The 24275-nt window shown below is 45.2% G+C and overlaps 1 protein-coding gene across 1 annotated transcript in view; it reads right to left on the bottom strand.

The window, feature by feature from the left end:
- LOC129153517 (signal transducer and activator of transcription 1-like) overlaps window positions 1-18068 on the bottom strand; it is a 29012-nt gene extending 10944 nt beyond the window's left edge. The window contains exons 1-8 of the mRNA XM_070550260.1: window positions 17955-18068; window positions 17315-17403; window positions 16460-16604; window positions 16278-16373; window positions 16105-16191; window positions 15944-16022; window positions 15748-15839; window positions 15510-15661 (exon numbers count right to left, since the gene is read on the bottom strand). Coding sequence (XP_070406361.1) covers window positions 15510-15661; window positions 15748-15839; window positions 15944-16022; window positions 16105-16191; window positions 16278-16373; window positions 16460-16604; window positions 17315-17403; window positions 17955-17993 — 779 coding nt within the window. The 5' untranslated portion in view covers window positions 17994-18068. The remainder of the gene's footprint in view (window positions 1-15509; window positions 15662-15747; window positions 15840-15943; window positions 16023-16104; window positions 16192-16277; window positions 16374-16459; window positions 16605-17314; window positions 17404-17954) is intronic.
- Window positions 18069-24275: the final 6207 nt, after the last annotated feature.

Here is a 24275-nt window from a genome sequence, read left to right on the forward strand (position 1 = left end):
GCGTTCTTCTTCTCTTCTTCTGTCTCTTCTCCTGGAATGTAAACATACTGAACCAAGTGTCCGACCTTGGCGATGTTACTGTGTGAAGGGGCAGCTGTTAAGGGCAGACAATTATAATATTCATAACGCTACACTTGTTTTATATCCCCTAGTTGTTTATAAATATTAGTAAACCGGATTGGACAACTTCATTAAACAACCCAGATTCTGCCCTACGACAGACGAAAGTTCTGATTGGCTGAGAACAATGTGTAATGCGTTTCCATGTTAATGTAGATCAGTCTGTCTGGTGCAGTCCTGTTTATTCATTAAACACATAACTCATCTTTAACGTGAGGAAATATGGGTTTTCTGTGCAAAGGTTATACTTTGCCTGGCTGGGTCAAGAGCTGGGTCACTGAGAACTTTCACCCACAGATTAAGACCTGACCGCCAGCGAGTCTGGGAGAAACCATAACATCTGAACACCTGCAGTGCCAGAAGATGTGTTCCCATGGAAAAGCTAGTCATAATAGAGTCTTACGCTTCCTTTGTTTATTAATGCTAAATAATCATTTTACTATTTTACTCATTATAAATGTGTTTTAATCAAATGAATGATTATTATGCTTTGGTTAATCATAACTATAATGAATCCATACTTAATTAAATAATGTTTGAAGATGTTATAATGACCTTCACACACACACTCTCTCACAGTAAACTCCAAAACACATTTGCTCTGACGCACAAGTTTTGCTTTGAGAAGAGAAAGGCTTTTGGTAAGTTTCAGTCTTATGATTCAGTTCGAGTTTGTCAACGAGAGAGTTCGGACGTGTTGAACACGCACCCGGGGAAGGGAGCCTGCGGCTCCTGTCCCCCCCTTTCACGCTGTTCCTGCCGAGCCAGACAGGACAGCTGAATTACAACCGCTAACGCAGACTCGTCCCGAGTCTTTTGATTTTCTGAGTAATTAAACTTAAGAAAGCACATCTGCAAACGCTTTATCATCAACGTGTACCGGGGGCATTTCTGCACCGGATCGGTGGACACCTTCGTCTTCTCTGCCAAGCCGAGGTGACCTGGATGAAACATCGTCCGTTGACGTTCCGGATCTGAACGAGGGTCCTCGTAGGGTGAGGCAGTCCACGAGAAATAGCGTTTGATGCATCTTTTCCAACAAAACCTAAGTTTATTCAAACCATCACTTTTCACTCAGACACCTGTTTCTTCCTAAAGCAAAATCAGATGCACACACGCATTCATCTCACCGTATTCTCAATTTTCACTACATTTTGCACACACACATCCATAATCACATCACATCACTCTCAATCTTCAGCACATCCAAAACAAGGTCTATTTGAGCAAGTTTACAATATCAACTGTTAAAGATTGTTCAACAAAGTTGCCAATGTTGATTGTTGTTTCCTCTGCTTGTCATTTCAAAATCATTAGTTTAATTTGAAGAATTAAATCTTTTAACTTTCAAACTTGTCTCTTCATTGAACTAAAACACAGACCCACGGATATTATCGACAGTTTATCGATGAAAACAACCTTTGAGTCTTCTTAAAACTATAAAATATGTAGGATGGTTCCTCTTTCATAAAAGAGCATAAACCATTACTCTACAGAATTAAAAGAGCCTATTCAGGTTCACTACACATGACATCTTTATTTCACAGATCATTCACCTGATTATTATTGATCAACATATGTTTTGACTAGCTTTATCACAAATAAAGTACTTTGATTAATTAAAAGTGTTCTTCTTCTGTTCTTCTTCTTCTTCTTCTGGAATGTAAACATTCTGAAACCAGCACCCGACCTTGGCGATTCCTACACATTGTTACTATGTAAAGGGGCAGCTGTTAAGGGCAGACAATTATGATATTCATAACGCTACACCTTGTAAAAAATAAAATTAAGACTATCGCAAAGAACTAATAAACTGTTAAACACTCATATGTTGTTTTTAAATACTGCATCACTTCGTTTTCCACTTCATGTTGGGTTACGTCCATAGACTGTACATACTGGACAAAACGATTCCATAGGCTTCAATAACACGTTTTTTTGTCTATAATGGGAGGTGGCCACCACCGGCAATTTTGACCGTGTCACAGGTTCCGTCCAGCCCAGACAATTCCATAAAAGGGAAGAGAGGAGGAGCTGAGGGTGGGGCTGTAAGGCTGGGATCGAGTGACGACACCCGGGCGAACTAGCTACGAGCTAACCCTGGATAACCCAAAGCTAACGTGGAGGTGGGAGCCGAGCTAACGGATGTAGCCACCTAGCTTCAACCCTACCGGAGCTAACTGTGGAACACCCATGGACCTGAACCTAACACGAAGTTTAGGTGGAGGTTTTCGGCGCCTGTTCGTGAAAAGTACCTGGATTAAAAAAGTATTAAATCGGTAAGTTTATAATTTATTTCCGTAATGAAAACATTTTGCTTTGAGCAAGTTTTCAGTACCGTATTCTCCGGGCTATCGCTCGAGTCGCACCAGCCATTAAATGTATAATGAAGAAGAGAAAATATATTTAAGTCGTATTTTGGGTGGACATTTTATTATTTTTCTTACAAAATCTGAGACCAAGCGTTTCACATTGCAAGACAAGCACCGGTAACCATAACAGAAAGAACAACAGCACGCCATGGTCTCCAGCCAGCAGAGGAGAGGATGGCGGTGTTTCAAACCCTCCCGGCCGGCGAGGAGAGCTCATTCCTGGGCTGGAGCCGGCCCTCAGCACCCCGCCACAGCCTCAAACAGATGCTGGCGGTGTTTGAAACCCTCCCAGCGGGACAGGGGAAGTCATTCTTGGGTAGGGTTAGGTGGGGATTTATCATGAGAACCAGAACAAGAGAGCCTGATAACAGTCGTGAAAATAACAGTTAAAAAGTATGTATGTGTAATAGAAATAAAAATATATTAGAATTAGTGTAACTCACTGTGATCCAAACAATAAATCAGCCATAGCTGATTAGTAAATATGACATGAGATCTGGGAGTTTTTAAGTTTCATTCTTTTATTACATTTTTTTCTTAGATCTGTTAAAAGGTCACCATGGCAGCCTGTGTGTCTCCAACATCAGCTACACAACGCAGCAAGTGTAAGTTCCAAATACCTGTCTTGACCACTTCATGTATGGTTTTGTACGTTAAACAATTATGACAAACCTGTTATTTTTTCTCCATAGCCATTTGGATCATCGGAGACAGCTACGTGAGGCGTGGTGCCCAGAGAGCTGCAGAGACCCTCGGAGACAACCTTTTAATATTTTACGTTTTTTTTAATGTGTCGACACTTTGTGCCCTGTTGTTTTATAAAATGTAGTGTAAAAAAATAAATGTTTTTGCTCAGTCACTGGAATTTCTTTGGTTAAGACTACAAAGTGAGGAATAATCATTTACAAGTTATTTGTGCAACAGGCCCATTTTAAATCCCAACAGTTTCTTAGCAGCCAATAGAAATCTGTTCTTTACTAACTTTACTTGGTTAAAAAATCTTACTAAAATAAACAGAGTGCCGTATTGCAAAACCCAATCATACTTGTTATGTAAACATTAGCTTTGTAGATATTTGTGTGCAACAAAAACCAAACTTAAATAATTTGTCATTCTTTATTGAAAAACAACAAAATACAGGTAAAAAGAAAGTGTGGGAAAGTGATAACGTGAAAGTATTGCTCTTTAAATGAAACACTTCTTATTTTTAAATAGAAAAACTAAAAATGTCATGTACAGCAACATGACAGAAGAATGGTGGTCTGTCTGTCAGAATGTGCTGAACAGATTTGCTCTATTAAGAGGAGCCTTAATGTGTACGAGGTTCCCCTTGAGTAATATTGGTTTGGGTTATGTATCGCCACATCAGCATGTAAATGCTGAACCAATCTGGAATAAACACTGCTGATAGAGGATAAACAAGTAAATAAGAGAAAAATTAATACAACTAGGAAACCAAAATAAAAAAAGCAACCAGCAGCTGCACCTGTGAAGAAACATTTCTAAGAGTCATCAAGAAAACGTGGGATGAACAACTATAAACATGTAAAGCATGAACCACAAACATCATGAACAACAAACATCAACAAGCATGTGTTCGTGCGTGTGCTGGGATGTGAAGTGTGAGACCGCCAAGGACCAGGTGCACTCTGGAACGGCCCCAAGCGCCAGAAAACCTTGCTACAGAGAACTCAGCAAGGCCACATCCAGAACCGGGCTGACACAAGTCATGGGCCACAGGACACAGGAATCACACAGCATTTCCACCTGAAACAGAATCATTCAAATTAGAATCAAATACAACAGTTGTTCAGTATGACATCAAATGGATTTTTAAAGAAGGCAATTGGACTTCTTTGGTTTCATGAATATAGGAGGGTTGATCTTAAGCCTGATTCATGCTTCTCATCCAGCTTCATGCTGGATTTTATCCAGAATCGAGACTTTGAAAATATATAGTTAAATTACAGTTTGATTTATTTGACATCCGTATAATGTTTATTATTTTGTTTTTCCCCCTAAATGCCTAACGTTTTAGTTTAACATGAATATTTGTCATTCATACCAATACATAAAGTTACACATTAAAGACTGTCCAAAAATTTAATTGTTTCTCTGAGTAATTAACCATAGAATTAGATGGAAATTAATAACATGATTGTTTCCCATCTAAACAGCCCTAGTCACAGACAATTCAAGGGTGGGGAAGATTTTCTTCTAGTTACACAGCAATGTAACGTCGGTATATTATACAGCTAATGCTTCAATTTTTTAAATCTCAACCAAAATATGAAGTAATGTGTTTGTACCCTGGAGTCCGTGGTGAAGTGATGACTCTCAAAGTGTTCACTGCACAAGCGGGAGAATGAATTGGGAGTCCAGCACTCTCTTCTTTGGTTGCTCACCCAAAGGTCAAGCCTCTCTGGATCACCTAGAGGAAAACTTCATACAAAGAACTAATTAAGTATATGGCTTTAAAATACTTACCGGAAATTACTGACTCGAGCGCACTGCAATATAAGCCTCACCCCCCCAAAAAAGAGCAAGTGTATCTGATGGCATACAGACTTCTAACATCAAGCACTATCTACGAACTCACCGAGCTGCAGTATATCTGTGGTCAGGTCAGGCTTGGGGAGAAAATATGACACGTCTTTCAGGATGGACTTCATCTTTGGTAGCTGGCGAAGCTGGAAAAAGCAGGATCTGACCACCTGGCTAATGTGGGAGTCCATCTGCATCTCTGGGTCCAAAACCACCCCCAGGTTAGTGATGGTTTGTCAGAGTCCAAGCCCCCAGGCCGGGCTCTCCCAGCTGACCGGCTTCTGTCTCGGACCACATTACCCAGCATGCCCCTCGTGGGGATTCCCTCCACGTTGCACCTGCGTCATCTATGTCTATATATGGAAGACGCCACACCGGCTCTTCACTCAGTCATCGTTCCACCGTGTTCCATGATCAGAGTATTCAGAAGCTAATACAGCTCAACCTCCACCTGTCTAACTCAGACCTCATCCTTCCGTCAGCCTTTCCAGCACCGCTTGCAGCCAGCAGTCTCTAATAAAGCTCGTACTCCTGAAACCAGTCTTCGAGTCTGACAGGATGACTGAGTCCATCAATCCAGCGGAGTTCGAGCAGATGAAGAGGAAGTTGGAGCAGGTTGTTAGCGAGAACATTCAGCTCCACGCCCTGGTCGACCAGCTTAACAACAGGCTGAACTCCCAGACGATCTCTCCCTGCAGATGTCTACTGCCGTCACGGCACTCCAGCAGCAGGTTCATGCGCTCAAGTTGCAAGCCCTCACTCCACCGACGGGAGAGCCACACTTCAGTCTCCCGGAGAAGTGGAATGGAGAGACGGGGAGTCCACACGGTCTGCTTGCTACCCTCGACATGCAGTTAGAGTGCCACCCAGGACGCTTCCCCAATGCGCGCTCTCGGGTGGCACAGCTCACCTCCCTGCTCTCCAGATGCACGGCAGAGTGGGCCGCTGCACACTACAACTCCAAATCACCGGAGTGCAATGACTACGCTGCATTCGTGGCCGCCCTCAGAAAGACTTTTGTTCCACCCAGCAGCGAAATGGGGGCAGAGACACGACTCCTAAAACTCCGCCAGAAGGAGCGCTCTGTGTGCGCATATGCGTCGGAGTTCCGCACCATCTCCGCCAAGCTGCGGTGGGATGACTCTGCCCTTTGAGCCGTCTTCTTGGAGGGACTGGCAACCTACATCCGGGGTGAGATGGCGGGAAAGTAGCAACCCCAGACCCTGGATGAAGTTGTGGATCTGGCGTTGCGCATGGATCAGCGGGTTTTGGTTCGGCCCAAGCCTCTCATTTGCCCATCCAGGGCGCCTGGACTTTTTCCTCATCCCCCCACGCCTGCTCCCGGACCCGTTGCCACTGAGGAGCCCATGCATCTGGGCCACCTTCCTCGGGAGGAGAGACAGCGACGGTGGCGCGAGGGCCTCTGCGCCTATTGTGGTTCCCCCGACCACAGACGCATGAACTGCCCCCTCCGTTCGGGCAACGAAGGAACCCACTGAGTCTCGGGGTCGCTCAGCCTGGGTCACCTCCAGCCCCTGCTCTTTCCAATCGGCTCCTTCTGCACGTCACCCTCCAATATGGCGAGACCTCGCTCCAGATGCACGCGCTGGTGGACTCGGGGGCCGCTGACAATTTTATGGATGTGGATCTGGCTGAACGGCTACGGATCCCCACTACCCCCTTGGAGAGGGTTGTACCAGTGACCACGGTGGACAGCAGGCCCCTCCAGCCTTACCCTGTCCAAAACCGAACACAGTCTCTCCAGATGAATGTCCAGGGGCACCGGGAGAACCTCCATTTCCTGATTATCTGTGCTCCCTCCTCTCCTCTAATCCTGGGGTTTCCCTGGCTCCGCCTCCAGAAGCCACGGATCTCCTGGTCCCAAGCTTGCCTTCTGGAATGGGGGGTCCAGTGCCGGACCCACCTCTCTCCTCCTCCACCTCGACCTGACTGCCCGGAAGGTGGCTCCGGTTCGGCGCCACCCAATCTGCCACCGCCCTATCAGGATCTGGCCGCGGTGTTCGATAAGCAGCGAGCCACCGCATTGCCACCTCATCGTCCATAAGACATGGAGATCAAGCTCCAGCCAGGCACCAGTCCAACCTGGGGGCGCCTTTTTTTCTCTCTCCCCCGCCGAGTCCAGAGCTATGGAGGACTATATCGACCAGGCCCTCCGGCAGGGTTTCATCCGACCCTCGTCGTCCCCAGGTCACGCAGGCTTCTCTCGGACTCTCAGGTTCCTTAAACGGGCTCTATGGTGGCCACGTATGTAGAGGGACGTTAAGGAATTCACGAGCGCCTGTGACGTCTGCGCCCGCTCTAAGGCATCCACCCAGGCTCCGGTTGGCACTCTCAGACCTCTTCCGGTGCCCAGCCGCCCCTGGTCCCATGTGGGGCTGGACTTTGTCACGGGTCTCCAGCCAGTCAACAACCTCGACACCATCCTGACTGTCACTGACCGGTTTTCCAAGGCTGTTCACTTCATCGCCCTCCCGGGCCTCCCCTCGGCCAGACGCACTGCAGAACTGTTTCTGGAGAACGTGGTGCGTCTCCACGGGTTCCCGGTTGACGTGGTCTCGGATCGTGGTCCCCAGTTCACGGCCCGTTTCTGGAAAGCCTTCTGCCATCTAGTGGGAGCTTCTGTCAGCCTGTCTTCGGGCTACCACCCACAGACCAACGGTCAAACGGAGCGGGCAAACCAACAGTTGGGCCGGTACCTCCGCTGCTTTGTCTCGGCCCAGCCCTCGCAGTGGCCTAAGTACCTCCTCTGGGCGGAGCTGTCTCATAACCTCCACACCTCCACGGCCACTCAGATGTCCCCTTTTGAGGTCTGCTATGGCTACCAGCCTCCGGTCTTTGCCCACCAGGAACCCAAAGTCGCGGTGCCGGCCGCTCAATCCCTGGTGAGGCGCTGCAAGAACGCATGGATCAAGGCGCGGGCCTCAATCACCCGGGCCAACGCCCGTTACTCCCACCAACACCTCCGCCGGCACCGCCCGGGTCCCTCCTATGCTCCAGGGGACAGGGTCTGGGTGTCCACGGCAGTCCTCCGGGTCCGTGCCGGTTCCAGGAAGCTTGCTCCCCGGTTCCTCGGACCCTACCCCGTGCAGAAGGTCATCAACCCGGACACGTAACGGCTGCGGCTGCCTACAAGCCTTCGCGTCCATCCCACCTACCACACCTCCCGGCTCAAGCCTTATGTGGAATCCTCACTCCTGCCGCCTCGGGCTCCAGCGCCTCCGCCGGCCCGCTTCCTCGACGGTGAGCCCATCTACACCGTCCGGCGCATTCTGGACGCTCGCCGCCGGGGTCGGGGTTGGCAGTACCTTGTGGATTGGGCGGACTACGGCCCCGAGGAATGCTCCTGGGAGCTGGCTCGCTCCATCTTGGACCCTGCCCTCATCTCGGACTTCTGGGCCCACCGAGGTGGCCCGGGGACTACGGGAGCCGTCCCTGGACCGGGGGGTCCTGTCAGAGTCCAAGCCCCCAGGCCGGGCTCTCCCAGCTGACCAGCTTCTGTCTCGGACCACATTACCCAGCATGCCCCTCGCGGGGATTCCCTCCACGTTGCACCTGCGCCATCCATGTCTACAGTGGGGCAAAAAAGTATTTAGTCAGCCACCGATTGTGCAAGTTCTCCCACTTGAAATGATGACAGAGGTCAGTAATTTACATCATAGGTACACCAACTGTGAGAGACAGAATGTGAAAAAAAATCCATGAATTCATATGGCAGGATTTTTAAAGAATTTATTTGTAAATCAGGGTGGAAAATAAGTATTTGGTCACTTCAAACAAGGAAAATCTCTGGCTCTCACAGACATGTAACGTCTTCTTTAAGAAGCTTTTCTGTCCTTCACTCGTTACTTGTATTAATGGGACCTGTTTGAACTCATTATCTCTATAAAAGACACCTGTCCACAGTCTCAAACAGTCAGACTCCAAACTCCACTATGGCCAAGACGAAAGAGCTTTCGAAGGACACCAGGAAAAGAATTGTAGACCTGCACCAGACTGGGAAGAGTGAATCTACAATAGGCAAGCAGCTTGGTGTGAAAAAATCAACTGTGGGAGCAATTACCAGAAAATGGAAGACATACAAGACCACTGATAATCTCCCTCGATCTGGGGCTCCACGCAAGATCTCATCCCGTGGGGTCAAAATGATCATGAGAATGGTGAGCAAGAATCCCAGAACCACACGGGGGGACCTGGTGAATGACCTGCAGAGAGCTGGGACCACAGTAACAAAGGTCACCATCAGTAACACACTACAACGGCAGGGAATCAAATCCTGCAGTGCCAGACGTGTTCCGCTGCTGAAGCCAGTGCATATCCAGGCCCGTCTGAAGTTTGCCAGAGAGCACATGGATGATACAGCAGAGGATTGGGAGAATGTCATGTGGTCAGATGAAACCAAAGTAGAACTTTTTGGTATAAACTCAACTCGTCGTGTTTGGAGGAAGCAGAATACTGAGTTGCATCCTAAGAACACCATACCTACTGTGAAGCATGGGGGTGGGAACATCATGCTTTGGGGCTGTTTTTCTGCTAAGGGGACAGGACGACTGATCCGTGTTAAGGACAGAATGAATGGGGCCATGTATCGTGAGATTCTGAGCCAAAACCTCCTTCCATCAGTGAGAGCTTTGAAGATGAAACGTGGCTGGGTCTTCCAACACGACAATGATCCCAAACACACCGCCCGGGCAACAAAGGAGTGGCTCCGTAAGAAGCATTTGAAAGTCCTGGAGTGGCCTAGCCAGTCGCCAGACCTCAACCCCATAGAAAATCTGTGGGGGGAGATGAAAGTCCGTGTTGCTCGGCGACAGCCCCAAAACATCACTGCTCTCGAGAAAATCTGCATGGAGGAATGGGCCAAAATACCAGCTACTGTGTGTGCAAACCTGTTAAAGACCTATAGTAATCGTTCGACCTCTGTTATTGCCAACAAAGGTTATGTTACAAAGTATTGAGTTGAATTTTTGTTATTGACCAAATACTTATTTTCCACCCTGATTTACAAATAAATTCTTTAAAAATCCTGCCATGTGAATTCATGGATTTTTTTTCACATTCTGTCTCTCACAGTTGAAGTGTACCTATGATGTAAATTACTGACCTCTGTCATCATTTCAAGTGGGAGAACTTGCACAATCGGTGGCTGACTAAATACTTTTTTGCCCCACTGTATATATGGAAGACGCCACACCGGCTCTTCACTCAGTCATCGTTCCACCGTGTTCCATGATCAGAGTATTCAGAAGCTAATACAGCTTAACCTCCACCTGTCTAACTCAGACCTCATCCTTCCGCCAGCCTTTCCAGCACCGCTTGCAGCCAGCAGTCTCTAATAAAGCTCGTACTCCCGAAACCAGTCTTCGAGTCTGACATGGTTGGCTTCACTAAGCTGCAAAAACAGTGTTGCAGGACAGGACTAACTGCAGTGTGAGAGGGAGGAACAAATATTCCAGTTATAAATATTAAATATTTTAACAAATAAATATTTGTTAAAAGGAAGAAACTGATGATGACTTTAAGATTAGAGGAATGTTCTAGAACGGGTCTGGAACCAACGATGGCCCTTTGGATCAAATTTGGATTAAAAAAATAGCTCATGATTTTATTTATGGATGGAATAAAAATACAGGTTTTAAGCATCTTCTCAGTATCTTCATGTTGCACGACTTTCCACAGCAGGACACAAAAACTGCCAGAATTATGATTAGATAGATTTACGTTTTAATCTCAGAATCCCAACTTTTCCCAGAATCCTCACATTATTCTATGAGTTCAGAGAAAATATACATTTTTCAGAGGTCTCGCTCCCCTGCTGTGGATATTTCTCAAAATTCAACCATTTTTTCTTTTCAAAAGCTTTAGTAAGAGTTTGGACTCTAAACAAGTTTTACTTTGCAGACTTCTTGTCTACACCTTCATCAGATCTGCTCATAATAAAACATTTGGGTTATATTTAATGTCTAGAGAAGATGCATTAAGTTATCAAAAACAGATAAAAGTTTTTTTTACCATAATTTTAACTGCTATCAGCTGATAAAAATAATAAAAACAGCCTGATCATTAAAGGGGTGTAAGTGAAACCGCGCGGATCACACAAACCATCATGCTGTCTATATGACTCCGAGTGAAGGAAACATCACGGCGTTCCCTTCCCAACACTTTGGAGAGGCTGTCTAAATTGTGACAAAGCCTTTGAAGGGATTAAGGAACGTTAACCCTTAACAAATCTATAGCATCCCTGTGGAAACACCTTGTGTTTACATGCTCTGAGCCTCCAGTCTGGATGATTTAACCTTAATGTGAGGATTCACTCACTGCCACAGAACACCTGCAGTCTCAACCAGGAAAACAGCTGCTGGAATGGGATTAGAGGCTGGGATTAGGGAACGTCCGACAAAAATGAATGATGAACCTATAAACAGACCTCTTAATGGACGATCATAGCAACACCTAAAGAAGCAGCTGGACCAGAAGCAGACCAGAACTCCTGAAACTGCCCCTCTCCTGATCTATATGGTGGATACCTACATGGAGGACCAGTGTCTGATGTCAGGAACAACATTCGGGCATCAATGGCTGCATGGTGACACAGTTGTTAGCACTGTTGCCTCACAGCATGAAAGTTGCAGGTTTGAAACTCGGCTGCGACCTTTCTGCGTGGAGTTGCGTGTTCTCCCCATGCATGCGTGGTTTTCCTCCGGGTACTCAGGTTTCCCCCACGGTCAGATCTGTCTCCGAGTCCGAGAACTACACGAGCGGTCAGCCCGCGCAAAAGCTAGCCGCCGCATCGGTCAGGCTGCCCGGCCTGACCGCTGCGGAGTACCGGATGGAACAATGGAACACAGAAGTGTCCCTCCCAAGCGCTCCGTCATATTTCAACCCATTTTTATCTTAAATGCACTGGGTTTTACCCTTTTACCCATCGAAATATGCCCTATTAATTATTTTACCGTATTTTACATTTAAATTTCATGGTTAAACAGTACATGCTACATGTTAAACTGATAGTTAGCTAGCTACTTCGGTAAACTCAGCTAGTTTAAAGGCGGCAGTGACATAAAATACAAATATAGATTTTAACTTACCGAAAAAAATGAAGTGGAGACTCCTTGGACGCTCTATTAGTGCAATTAATACCACAGCAAGTCATTTTGTCCAACAATTGCACCAAACATATCCAAAACAGAATTCACAAGCACAGAGACTCAAAATCCCGAAACAGTTTCCAGGAGACACTGAGGCTGTACTGAGGCCTTTCCACGGAGCTAGCTCTGTGGTCACGTGGGTCTGAGGCGGCGGTCACGTGTGTCGGATGCTCATTAATTATACAGAATTTTAGGCTTTCAATGCACTTAAACAGAAGAGTGAGAAAAAAATTCACCCCCCTCAGAGGTGTCATGAGTATAAACTAGATAATTTAGACAAAAAAACATGTTTTGGTACCAGGCTGTAAACATGTTTATTTCTGCTGTGAAATTGGCATTTTTATCATGGGAGTCAACGAGGATTTGCTCGCTTTTGGTACCAGCCCCCAGCGGATGAGGGTGGAACTGCAATTTCTCTTTCTTCCGGGTTGGGACCAGTTTTAGAGCCGCATTGTGGGGGCTTGGTTACGTCACATCCGGGACAGCGAGGCTGTAGCAATAATATGTAAAGCCACGTGGTACAAAAATGCAAACCGCGTGCATAGAAGAACAAAAGATATATTTTTTTAGTTTACATGCATCTATTTTTCATAGCCACGAACTCCGAGGATGTGAAAAATGTGACAACTAAAATAACTCCCCCCAAACAATGTCCTCACGTGCTGCAGATGTGCATCTATTCTACAGTGGGTTTTGTAGTGACCTCTGACATTTATATACTTTTATTTTATTGAGAACATTAAAAAAATATATTTTTTAATGTGACGTTTTTGCAAAATGCAAGCTATTTTCTACCAGTCCTACTGTTCAAGAGAGCTAAATTTAATAAAATGAAATAACAAATCAGATAATGATTAGGGATCATCATATAATAACTAACTATTATTATGAAACTAATTCACAAAACACCAAACATAAAAACATTTGAAAATATTCCAAATTACTGTAATCATTCTTAAGTAGGATGACCAGATCCCAACTCACCACATGTGAGACAGAGACTACTCACTGTGGGACGTGAAGCTTCAATGTAACCAGATAAAGTTTTTTTCTTTAATCTATTCTGCCTTTCACCTATAACATGAATGTTAAATATACATACAATTATTATATAATTGATGTCTTATATGTTCTATTTGAATTAAACGGGAAAAAGCAAACAGCAAGGTTTAATACTGTTTCTCGGTTCCTCTCCAGTTACCACAGCTTAACGCCGGGGACACACCGGCCGCTGAAGCGCCGCGAAATTGGGACCGCCTTCATTCAGCGCCCTTGTTATCCTATTGTATAGATCACATGGGCCGCCGAATCGAAGCGCTGCGCGCCGGCGCTCCAGCCCGTGCCGTGCAGCGATCGTTTCGGCGTCTGCTCTATTTTTTTTGCGAGCCGTGGGTGAACCGCGTGAATTCTGGCAGGAAGTGAAACCTAGACATAAGAGGCAGGCCGGTAAATTTAACAAAGTAAGCATTTCAAAATAAAATTACGCGATAGTCAAATGTGTTTGTAAACAGACGCTGCATAAAAACCACACACACACAGCGAACTTGTGTGTGTGTGTGTGACCACGTGAAGGGGGTGTGGTTTTGGGTGTCTTTCAACCGGAGCAAACAGGACAGAGAGGCAGAAAGTCGTAGGCCAGCTATTAACAACTGGTTCACACCATAGGTTCACACACACACACACACACACACACACACACACACACACACACACACACACACACACACACACACACACACACACACACACACACACACACACACACACACACACACAGCAAGGGGGAGGGGGTGTAGAGGAAAAGAGCAGAGAAAAGGCGGAGAGGAAATGGAGGACACCAAGTGATTAAAAGAAAAACTACGAGGCGCGCCTCGACCGGAGCGGAGAAACAAGCGTCTGGTCGGAACTGAGGAGCAGCGAGCAGCGGCCAAATTTCGTGAGCACTTCGCCTCCCGGCGCTTCGGCGGCCGGTGTGTCCCCGGCGTGACTTAGGCTGGACCTTCTACTGTGGCTCTGAGTAACTTTAGTTACAGTTACTTTAAACAATCAACTGGTTTTATAAATATAGACAGGCCCACTATAACATAATGAAGGTTTAAGCAGCATTTTAAAGTTTTCACTGAATATTTGTGCTGACTTTCCACAACAGAATGATAGTAAAAGTACCAGTAACGTCTTTAGACGTATTTATGTTTATTTTCCACTAATAACATCTCACTGAGAACAGATCCATATTGTTTTGCAAGTTTTTCTTCTTCTTGATTTCAAATCTCTTATATAACATGTAGAGAAGACGTGCCTATAGGGTTTAGCCTGCATGCACCTGAAACAACAACCGCAGCACCTTGTCTGCCAGAATCTTCTTTAGGTAAGGATGAACCTGTCTAATTACTGGGAAAGCTGTTTTTGACCAACACTTGATTGAACTCAACTTCCCGCCCCCTCCAAAAAAAAAGAGCACAAGCCTCGGGAAACATCAGTTAAGGCTGAAACTGAAAGGAGACAAACCTGCTAAAGTTCTGGACAGAAAACTGACGTATCTGGAGGGGATTTTGACGATTTTACGAACTTTAAGTTCCAACCGCTGCCAGATGTTGAGGCGACAGTAGTAGCGGTGCCGTGATATCGGCTACCACAGCGTTTTTCCCTAGCTGTCTTCGTGACTGTGATTGGTCAAATGGCAACTCGTGACCCACTAACAAAGATGGTTTGTGAAGAGGATGAACACTCCTCATTTTTCTGAAACTGATTCTTATAAAGAGCGACTGAAATCCGACCAAAGACTCACCTTCCCTAAAACAAAAACTCTTTGATTCATGTGAAAGCATTTGGTTTCATAAACGGCAATTTTCGCTGAAAAGCGTCAAGTTTGCAAGTATGAGACAAACGTATTTTAAAATCACGTCAATACGAACCAAATTTAAGACTTTACTAAATCGATTTAAGACTTTTAAGGGTCTTAATTTTCCTTTCATCAAATTCAAGACTTTTACGACTTTTTAAGACCCTGTATCAGGACCACACCAAGCCCCTCTGGTCTCATCACCTTCATTTAAACCCTTAATCTTAATTGACTTGGATTGATATTAACGCTAATTTTAGGGATTTGGGGGAAAATTCAGGTTCCATTAGATCCAAAAACTACCATAATCTCCAACCTTGTGTATTGTTCTGATACTTCTAGATCCAGATGTCTGTCAGATGTGAACTCCAGCTTGATGCCTTCTCCTGATGTCTCAGATTTCTTGGTAACTCAACAGAAGAAAATAAAGTTTATCTAAAGCTTGTGGGACAACAACGGTCTCACCAGTCCTGCAGCTGGTCCACGCAAGCATTGGGCGGACCGCCAATGCACGCTATCTGCTGCAGCTGTTTCCACTCTGGCAGCTCCTCGGAGATCAGGTCGGTTATCAACCCCTGGATGACATTCAGTAGTTCATTCAGGTACACCACGGCATCCTGGGACACATGCAAGAAGGCACAGAGTTTTAGAAGGTTTGGACTCAGCTTTCTACTATCATAAAACTGTGGATTAAGAATCTCACGTGGCGTTTGGCTTTCAGTTCAAGGCACATCTTCATGATGACTAACTTCTCTGCCTCCAGCTCCTTTGGCGTCATGCCGTTCACGTCGTTCTCTGCAGGTGATGGATATAACCAGACATCAGCTTCACTCAAACATCAGAACAAGCCACTTCAGTCTAAGTTTCCTTGTTCTTCTGGGTCATCTGCACTTTCCTACCTCTGTTCTTCAGTGTGTTGAATTGGAAATCGTATTCATCCTGCTGGTCCTCCAGATTCTTCAGGTTCTGGTCGATAATCTGAACAAAGGAAACTCTCCTTTAGCTGTGGTAAAGGAACAGCAGAGATTATTTAAATGTGGCTGAAGCGTGTTTGTTTCACCTGAACAATGTTTCTCATCTCCTTCACTTTGTTGTCCAGCTTCTGCTTCTCCACCACCATGGCTGAAACCGTCCCCTCCTTCTCCTGCTGCAGAAGCATTGTCAAATTCATGATTAAAGCATCTTTAAATAAAATCTAGATAGATTAAAGTGGAGTCTAGCTGCAGGTCTTACCACAGAATCCTTTGCATTGGCCAAGATCTTCTGCTCCTCTTTCAAGTTTCTGGAGATGATCATGGCCATATGGAGGGTGTCCTCCTGAAACCGATCCTGGAGAAACAAGCGCACCATGTTTACGCAGTCACTTTCTTAGGTTTAACTCACTCTGACACGAGTAGAGAACGTGGGGTTCTGACCTGCAGGTTCCTCTTGATCTTACGGAAGTTGTGCTGCTGCAGGAAGTTGTTCTCCAGAGCAAAGCGGCTGTGCTGATCATCCAGCTGAGCCAGGAGCTCGTGAAACCGAACAGTAGCCAGGTAGTCCTGTGATGCCACCGTATCCCTAAGAAGATCCAAAACAACAACTGAGTTATCTTACAGAGGTCCCACCACGGTTACGCCAGATGTTGAAGGGCACCGTTCATAAAAGCTTTATTTATAAAACATTTTAAACACCTACAGCACCAAAGTGATGTGTAGAAAAATAACAAAACAGGCTACGTAATAAAAATAGTTAAAGCAAAAAGACCTACAAGTAAGGAAAAATAATTATGCAATCAGTCAAGATAAAAATGAAAAGTTTAATAATAAAAAATGAAAAACAATTTAAAGCTAAAGCCTTTTGTAGGGTTAGGGTTAAACAAGATGGGGTTGAGGTCTGGGTTTAAAAACAGACAGTGAAGAGGACTGCCTGATGTCCAAGGGAAGGTGGTTCCATAATTCAGGAGCAGTTAAAGCAAAGACATGGTCTCCACTGAACTTACAGAGTTTCTCCTGCATAGGCGCAGGAGTGGAGCTGCGCCACGGCTGAAATTCTAGCACCACATCTGCGAGACACCCCCCACAGGAGATGCAGCATTGTAGCATTTTGCGAGCAGAACCCCGGCAACATGACTGGGAACAATTCTAGGGGAAACACTGACTTACGCTTCATCCATATCACTCTCAGAAGCAGCTGACCAAACGGGACAACATGATTTGCAGGGACGCAGCAGCCCCTTAATTAGTTTTCTACCCGGACAGTGATTTTCCTTCTAGGGTTGGACTTCTTACCAGTCAATGCTCTCAATCCACCTGCTCAGATATTGTCGGATGTCCATGGGGAAGGAGTCGTCGTACAGCTGGTCCACCTGCTCCAGGTACTTAGGCCTAGTCCACACGTAGCCGGGTTTTTTGAAAACGAATATCCGCCCCTCCAAAAACTTGCATCCACACCACCGCGTTTTAAAACAAAACTCTGTCCACACGTACCTGGATAAATACGTTGTTAAGGACATGCCAGACCTGTAGGCGGCAGTACTTCCCCCGTTCTTAACCTCGTCCTTCGTCTGTGGTCTTCCGCAAGGAGCAGTAATTCCGCTTGCAAAAACAAACAAGCAAAAAGCGCTTGGACAATTGATAAAGAGAGCGCAGCTCTGAGGGCATCCATGCTGTCGGCTAGTGTAAACACAGGTCGCACACGTGATGTCAGCATTTTTTGTCGCGGAAAGTGACGCTGCGGACCTTAAAACTCCGGTTTTGTCTGTCCACACGCAGGCACCCAAAACGGAGAAAACGCAGATCTTCACTTTGGCCGGAGTTTTTAAAAAGATCCGTTTTCGTGTGAAAAAACTCCGTTTTCGTGTGGATGACAGGCCAAAACGTCGAAAAATATCTACGTTTTGGCAGATCCCCGGCTACGTGTGGACAGGGCCTTAGAGTCCAACATCTGAAGCTGGACCCACTGCGCCATCTTCTGGTGAACAAGAGCAGCTGCATGATAAGTTAGGAAATTAGGGGACAAAGAGCTTGAGGTCCAATCCCAATAAACGCATTAAGGTGTTAAGTGAGCAAATAATTGCAGAATTGCGACAGGGAGCATTGTGTAAGCAACCGCAACACATGCTGGGATGCTGGTTGCTGTGCTACTTAAAAAAAAAACTTTATTAACAATTTTCAAACAATCAATTATTTTAAATAAATTTACAATGATTGCTGCTTTGTCTAAAACATTCAGAGCATCAACTAATCGTCCTAAAAAGAAGTATTTTAATTTCAAAATACATATTTAAAAGGCACTTGAGCCTTTTCTCCCTCAGCAATGGATTGTGGGTAATAAACTTCACCCAAGTTTGGATCGATGCGGACTTGGGTGAAGCGCAGATCAAGGGTGCAAAAGGGATATGGTCAACTTGAGAACCGGGACACTTAACGCACTCGCACCCTTGGTTAAAAGGATAAAAGGATGAACAACTAAGTCCTTCAGGGGTACTCTGATCATGAAATACGTATGTGGAGTAACCAGGTAGGTAGGTTTTAACCATGGTTTTAACTGTTGCAAATCTGCAACGCCTGCCTCCAGAGGGTTAAAAATAAAAACATTGGAGTGATTTTTCTCCCCCCAGGGAGGAGCTGGAGTGATTCAATGAGAAGGACCCGATACCTCCAAGTTTAGATAAACGGATGGACTGACTTTCAGACAATAGAGTTAATTAGTTTCTATGAGCAGGATTAATATTAAAGGCGGAAAGCTTACTGAAAGGACAAAGATGTTCTCCGAGAACACTAGCTGTTTGAGTTTCTCACTACTGAACAATTAAATCAAACTTTTCAACATTATCTGAAAAGAATTCACTCTATGTTCTCAAGAAATCCCAGTAGTCTGAATGATCCATGGAAGCTTTCTGGTTTCCTGACTGCATCAGGGTGTTTGCACAAGTCTTGGGTTGTACTTGGCAGCGTTTCGCCATCACTTCTTCTCTTACATCATTAAACCAAAAAGGTAGGAAGCGAGAGCTGCTGACACAATAACTACTATGACTCCTCCCATCTCAGATTTTATATAAAAGCCCAAAAAGGCACAATTAACATCTAAGCTGCTACAAAATAATACTTTATTTTGGTTTGATCACAAACACATGTTTCTTTCTGCTGCATTTTGACAACTAAAAATGATTAGGGCTCATTCTTGATATTTAATAGGTCAGTAATTTTAAAATAAAGTAAAATGTAACCCATAGCTTTGCTCTTTTGTGAGATAAAAGGAAATGCACTTTTATTCTTACACTGAGTGTCCCATTTCTATCTTTACACTAATAATAACCAGTCTATGATCACTGAATAGTAGAGAGACAGCAGGAGCGATTTGAGGCAGCGGCAGCACGAGTGGCACTTGCAGTGGCAGCTCTGACACTTTCGGGTGGTGCCACGGCTTTTAGTGGCACCTGCCACTGCTGCCATGGCCGCTGCTGCCACAGCTGCCACGGCCCATGCCACTGCTGCCAAGACACTTCCGGGTGGTGCCACGGCTTTTAGTGGCACTAGCCACGCCCCCTGCCACTGCTGCCAAGACACTTCCGGGTGGTGCCACGGCTTTTAGTGGCACCTGCCACTGCTGCCACGGTACCTGCGGCTGCCACAGGCTGTAGTGACCTCAGTAATTGCAGCACTTATTGCATCATCGAGCTCATCATGCCAACGTTTTTATTTTTTTACTTTTTTAACAAAATCAAAACAAACAAGGCTGTCACCGAAAATATTTGAAATATTTCAAGCGGTTTAAAAATGCATTTCCCAGTCACTCCATGCATATACAGTGTAATGCAATCAGAAGCGTTAATGCGTTTATTTTTTCCATAATTTTTATTGCTGCCCCAGACGAATCCGTGACAGCTCTAGTGGAAGATCCACAGACACTTCCGGGTTGAAGACCGGCGGTGGGTCACCGGCCTCCGGTACGGAGTCAGGAAGCAGGGGAGCACCAGAGGCAGATGGAGAGCGCCAGAGCAGTTCTCAATTTTTGAAATAATTTATGACAACTGCTACCAATGTGGATTGTGGAATAAAAAGAGATAAACTGTTAGTTTTCTCAATATTGTCATTGCAATCAGGGCAGATATTGGCAGGTAAAAGAAGCTAAACAAACACGGATCTTAACCATGAACGTGAACGGGATCAGCTTGGATTTTACTTCGTCGGAGTTTACTTCACTTTAAAACCGAAGAAATCGTTTTATATAGTCAGAAATTAAATAGACTAAACATCTCCGACCCTTACCGTGCCCCTGGGATACTTTTTAAAAACGCCAGAAGCTGTCGGAGCGGACTTCTTACCGGACCTAGCCGGGGAACCCCTTGGGATTCCCCCGGAGGAGGAGGTGGCTGGGGAGAGGGAAGTCTGGGACTCTCGACGCTACTGCCCGCTCCGACGCCAGAAGCTGTCGTAGCTGACTTCTTACCGGACCTGGCCGGGGAACCCCTTGGGATTTACCCGGAAGAGCTGGATCAGGCGACTGGGGAGAGGGAAGTCTGGGACTCTCGACGCTACTGCCCCCGTAACCCGACTCTGGATAAGCGGATGAAAATGGATGGATGGATGGACAAATAACAGATTTACACGTAAGTAGTTTAAATAGAGTGCTGTGCTGTTTGAATGTATAAACTGAACGCCAAGAGAAATCACTAGTTTGATTGTTTTCCTTGAATAAAATAAATATGTCAGGCAGGAGCGTCACAGGATCTGTCTGAGATCTGTCTCGGTGAGACAGATAATAGCAATCCAAAGTGCTTTTTATGTGTGATCTGACAATTGATCAACCATTGCTTAAAATTAAATACAGCTTAGCCGGTTAATTGCTGTGATCATAAAACACGTAAACGGCAGCACGCAGAACTCACGAGGCAACGTTTTACGTGATGTTTACTTGTTACTATGAGTAATAAGACAGAAAAAGCCATGCCAAAATAAGTTTAGGAAGCCCACTAAGAATCGTAATAAAAGCATTTAAAATAAACACCATACACAGTTGAGGAAACGTTGGTTTAAGTACCTGATATGAAGCGGTCGCTGCATAGGCGAAAACCTTTACTCTCGGGATCCCACAGCTTCATTTCAGCCCGGTCACTAGCACGTTTTATTACAATGATCCAATGTTTGCGGCGCTCCGGATCTTGGGGAATCCTGTAGATGGCTCATTCCTTATGTCGTCCGTGTCTGTTCTGCATCCTGGGGCACAACAGGAATCTACCATATTTCCTGTCTGAGTTTTCTGACAATAACAATGGCTGTGTCTCAATTCAGGGTCTGCATCCTTCGAAGGACCCAGCCCACCCGGCCGACGTGGGCTGCGTCCTCCGTCGGCCGGGTAGACCGGATGTTAACGGCTGTGAATTTGGACAGGCCTAGCCTTCATGAACTCCCTCGGCGAACGTTCCGTTGCCTAGCAACCGTGGAACCGCTGGGCAGAAGGGAGAAGGAACTTTAAACGACGGAGCTCGACGTTTTATTTAGCTTTTTAACCCCCAGAAACCCAAATTTAGAAAACAACTGCAAAATCTTTTTTTAACCTTTCACATGTTCTAGGCCAGATAAACGGGCCTATTTACACATTTTAACAGCCAATAGTGTTGCAGAACTGAACAATAGGACCTATTAGCAATGTAAATGTGGTTTTAAAAAGAAAAAAAATATGGGGAAGGTTAATTTTTGTAGACTTAAATCTGATGTTGTAATATTACAACCGTGGGTCTCTGGGGGTTAATCATTTCCTTGACTGTTGGAGAGCTAATTCAGAGAAAATACTTTAGACAAGCTGAGCCTGAGCAAAGATGTGATAATAGTTTTTAATACTTTCTAAGGGTCTTACTTTGACCAAAACCGATTTATCGCCTTTTAAGACTTTTCAAGACCCAGCGGATACCCTCTAGTAAACAATTCTCATTTGTAAACAAAAATAAAATTCAAGAGTTTAATGCAGAACTGATTTTATTTAGATATTTCTTTTATATGTACATGTTTAATCTTCCTCAACCATTTTTTTCTAGCAAAGTAAAAAGCTGTCAAAGTTCTTCCTTCTCTCCTGTGCCCTCTGCTGCTTTGCCTCCCTCTGCAGCCTCAAGTCCTCCCAGATCAGCTCCAGAAGCTGGTCATCGCTGTCACCTTCCCCTGGATGCCCATTTTCTCCAGAATAGTCTTAACAAACATGTAAGAAAAGAAACAGGAAGAGAAAAGGGGACAACGGGTTATTCCTTTCATGTTTTCGCAGAAAAAAATAAACTCAAACAAGTTTTTTAAAATATGAGATGTTATTGTACCTCCATGCCACAGCCGCCGAATACTTTGCTCCGGTGATCATGTGGTCCATCTCCGCCCTAAGCTTAATAAATTCCCTGGTTTTCTCTTGTCCCTAAAATACAAACTTCTATTAAAATCAGGGGGAAACGTAGCGGGAGAAGTACGACACCGAGCGGCCGAAAATACGAGCCGAGACCGCAATACAAGCACTTTTACTGTTACATTTCTAACTAAAATAACGTTCATGTATCACAAAAAGTCCTTAACCTAACAGTTTTCAAGTTTATACTGACATTTATATGCGCAATCCTCTCCGACAGCTCCCGCTTCACTGTCCGCCATTGTTTTTAAGTTTTTCTGCCGGCCGGCCCGCAAGGCATCTTGGGAAATGCTACCTATTGAAGGATACACCGGACCCATCCTTCATTCAGGCGAAAAGAAGGCCGCATTCGTCGACCGCATTTGAAGGAGTCTTCGAATTGGGACAGGCCGAGTCGCGGCGCTGTGACGTAACCGGCCGACGAATCCGGCCAACGTAGGATGCTGACCCTGAATTGAGACACAGCCAAATGGGTCTACGGCAAGATGGCGGCCTGAGCAGTTCTACCTTATCTGTGCTCCTGGTTACTTTCCTCAAAATTACTGCTTAAAACTTGTATTTCCCACCGAATTACATTGGATTTTATAGAGCTAAATAGGGCAGTCTATTAGGATGTCTAAGCTGAAAGCCAACACTCCAGTGACTGCTCGGAAACAAGCGGACCACGAATATGCCATGGATATGGACCGCCAAAGTGATAAAAGACCCCGAGATGCGTCGGCTCCCTCCACACCATCTAAAGTTACCACCTGTAAGGTACCGAAACCGAATGATGACGAGGTATCAGGTTCCGTGATCTTGGCTGCTATCAACAAACTCACGGTCAAATTTGAGTCGCAGGAAGAGCGCATGAAAGACCTTGATGCTAAGCTAACACAAAACTGTGCTATGCTAATTAACGTGGCTAAAGCGACCGAGTTCAATGCGGCTGAAATTAAAGACTGTAAGCAGAAAGTGAACGACATAGAAAACGAAGTGGCCGGTTTGAAATCTGAACTCACGCTGTTGAAAGAAAAATGTCGTGAACTTGATAATTACATAAGGAGATGGAACATCAAAATTAAAGGTTTGAAAGAATCTGCCAACGAAGACACACGTCAGGTTGTGGTAGACCTTCTCAAGAAGATTGCGCCGCAGTGGGCAGAGAAAATGGATGAGATTGTGGATACTGTACACCGCGTCGGTCAGAGGGAAAATGGAAGAGTGAGAGATGTCATCATTCAATTTCCTAAACGACACCATAGAGACGCCTTTTGGAAGATGACAAAAAATTCAAAGATCTGCCAAGATGCAGGCATCAGGTTCGCTGAAGACCTCACCAAGGAGGTTAGAGAAGCAAGGGAGGTGCTGTGGCCACAGATCAAGCAAGCACGTCAGGAGGGGAAGAAGGCCTACTTCCGTGGTCCTTATGGATATATCAACGGCCGGCGTATTACATAGTGTGGGAATCTTTATTTATGAGGAAAAACCAGACTTATCCTTCTTTTTCCTAGAAGAACTCTACGTATCTTTCGCTCTCTTTGTTATCTTTTGTTGTGAGTTTAAGTTGCTGCGAGGTTACCCAGCAGATGAATGTGTTAAAAGAAACTTTAAACTTTGGTTCTCTTAATTCTAGGGGTATTAAGGACAACTTAAAACGAAAAGCAGTGTTCTTACACTGTAAAGGAAGGAACTACCAATGTGTTCTACAAGAAACTCACTCCTGTGCTTCTGATGCCACCTACTGGACAGTGCAATGGGGAGATAAAATTCTCTTCAGCCATGGAAGCAACCACTCAGCTGGAGTTGCTATATGCTTCAACAAATGTCCCGGTAATGTTATCTCTTTCAGATCGGACAATAATGGCCACTGGTTGACTGCAG

This window comes from Nothobranchius furzeri, chromosome 4 (genome assembly GCF_043380555.1).
Source record: "Nothobranchius furzeri strain GRZ-AD chromosome 4, NfurGRZ-RIMD1, whole genome shotgun sequence".
Lineage (NCBI taxonomy): Eukaryota > Metazoa > Chordata > Actinopteri > Cyprinodontiformes > Nothobranchiidae > Nothobranchius > Nothobranchius furzeri.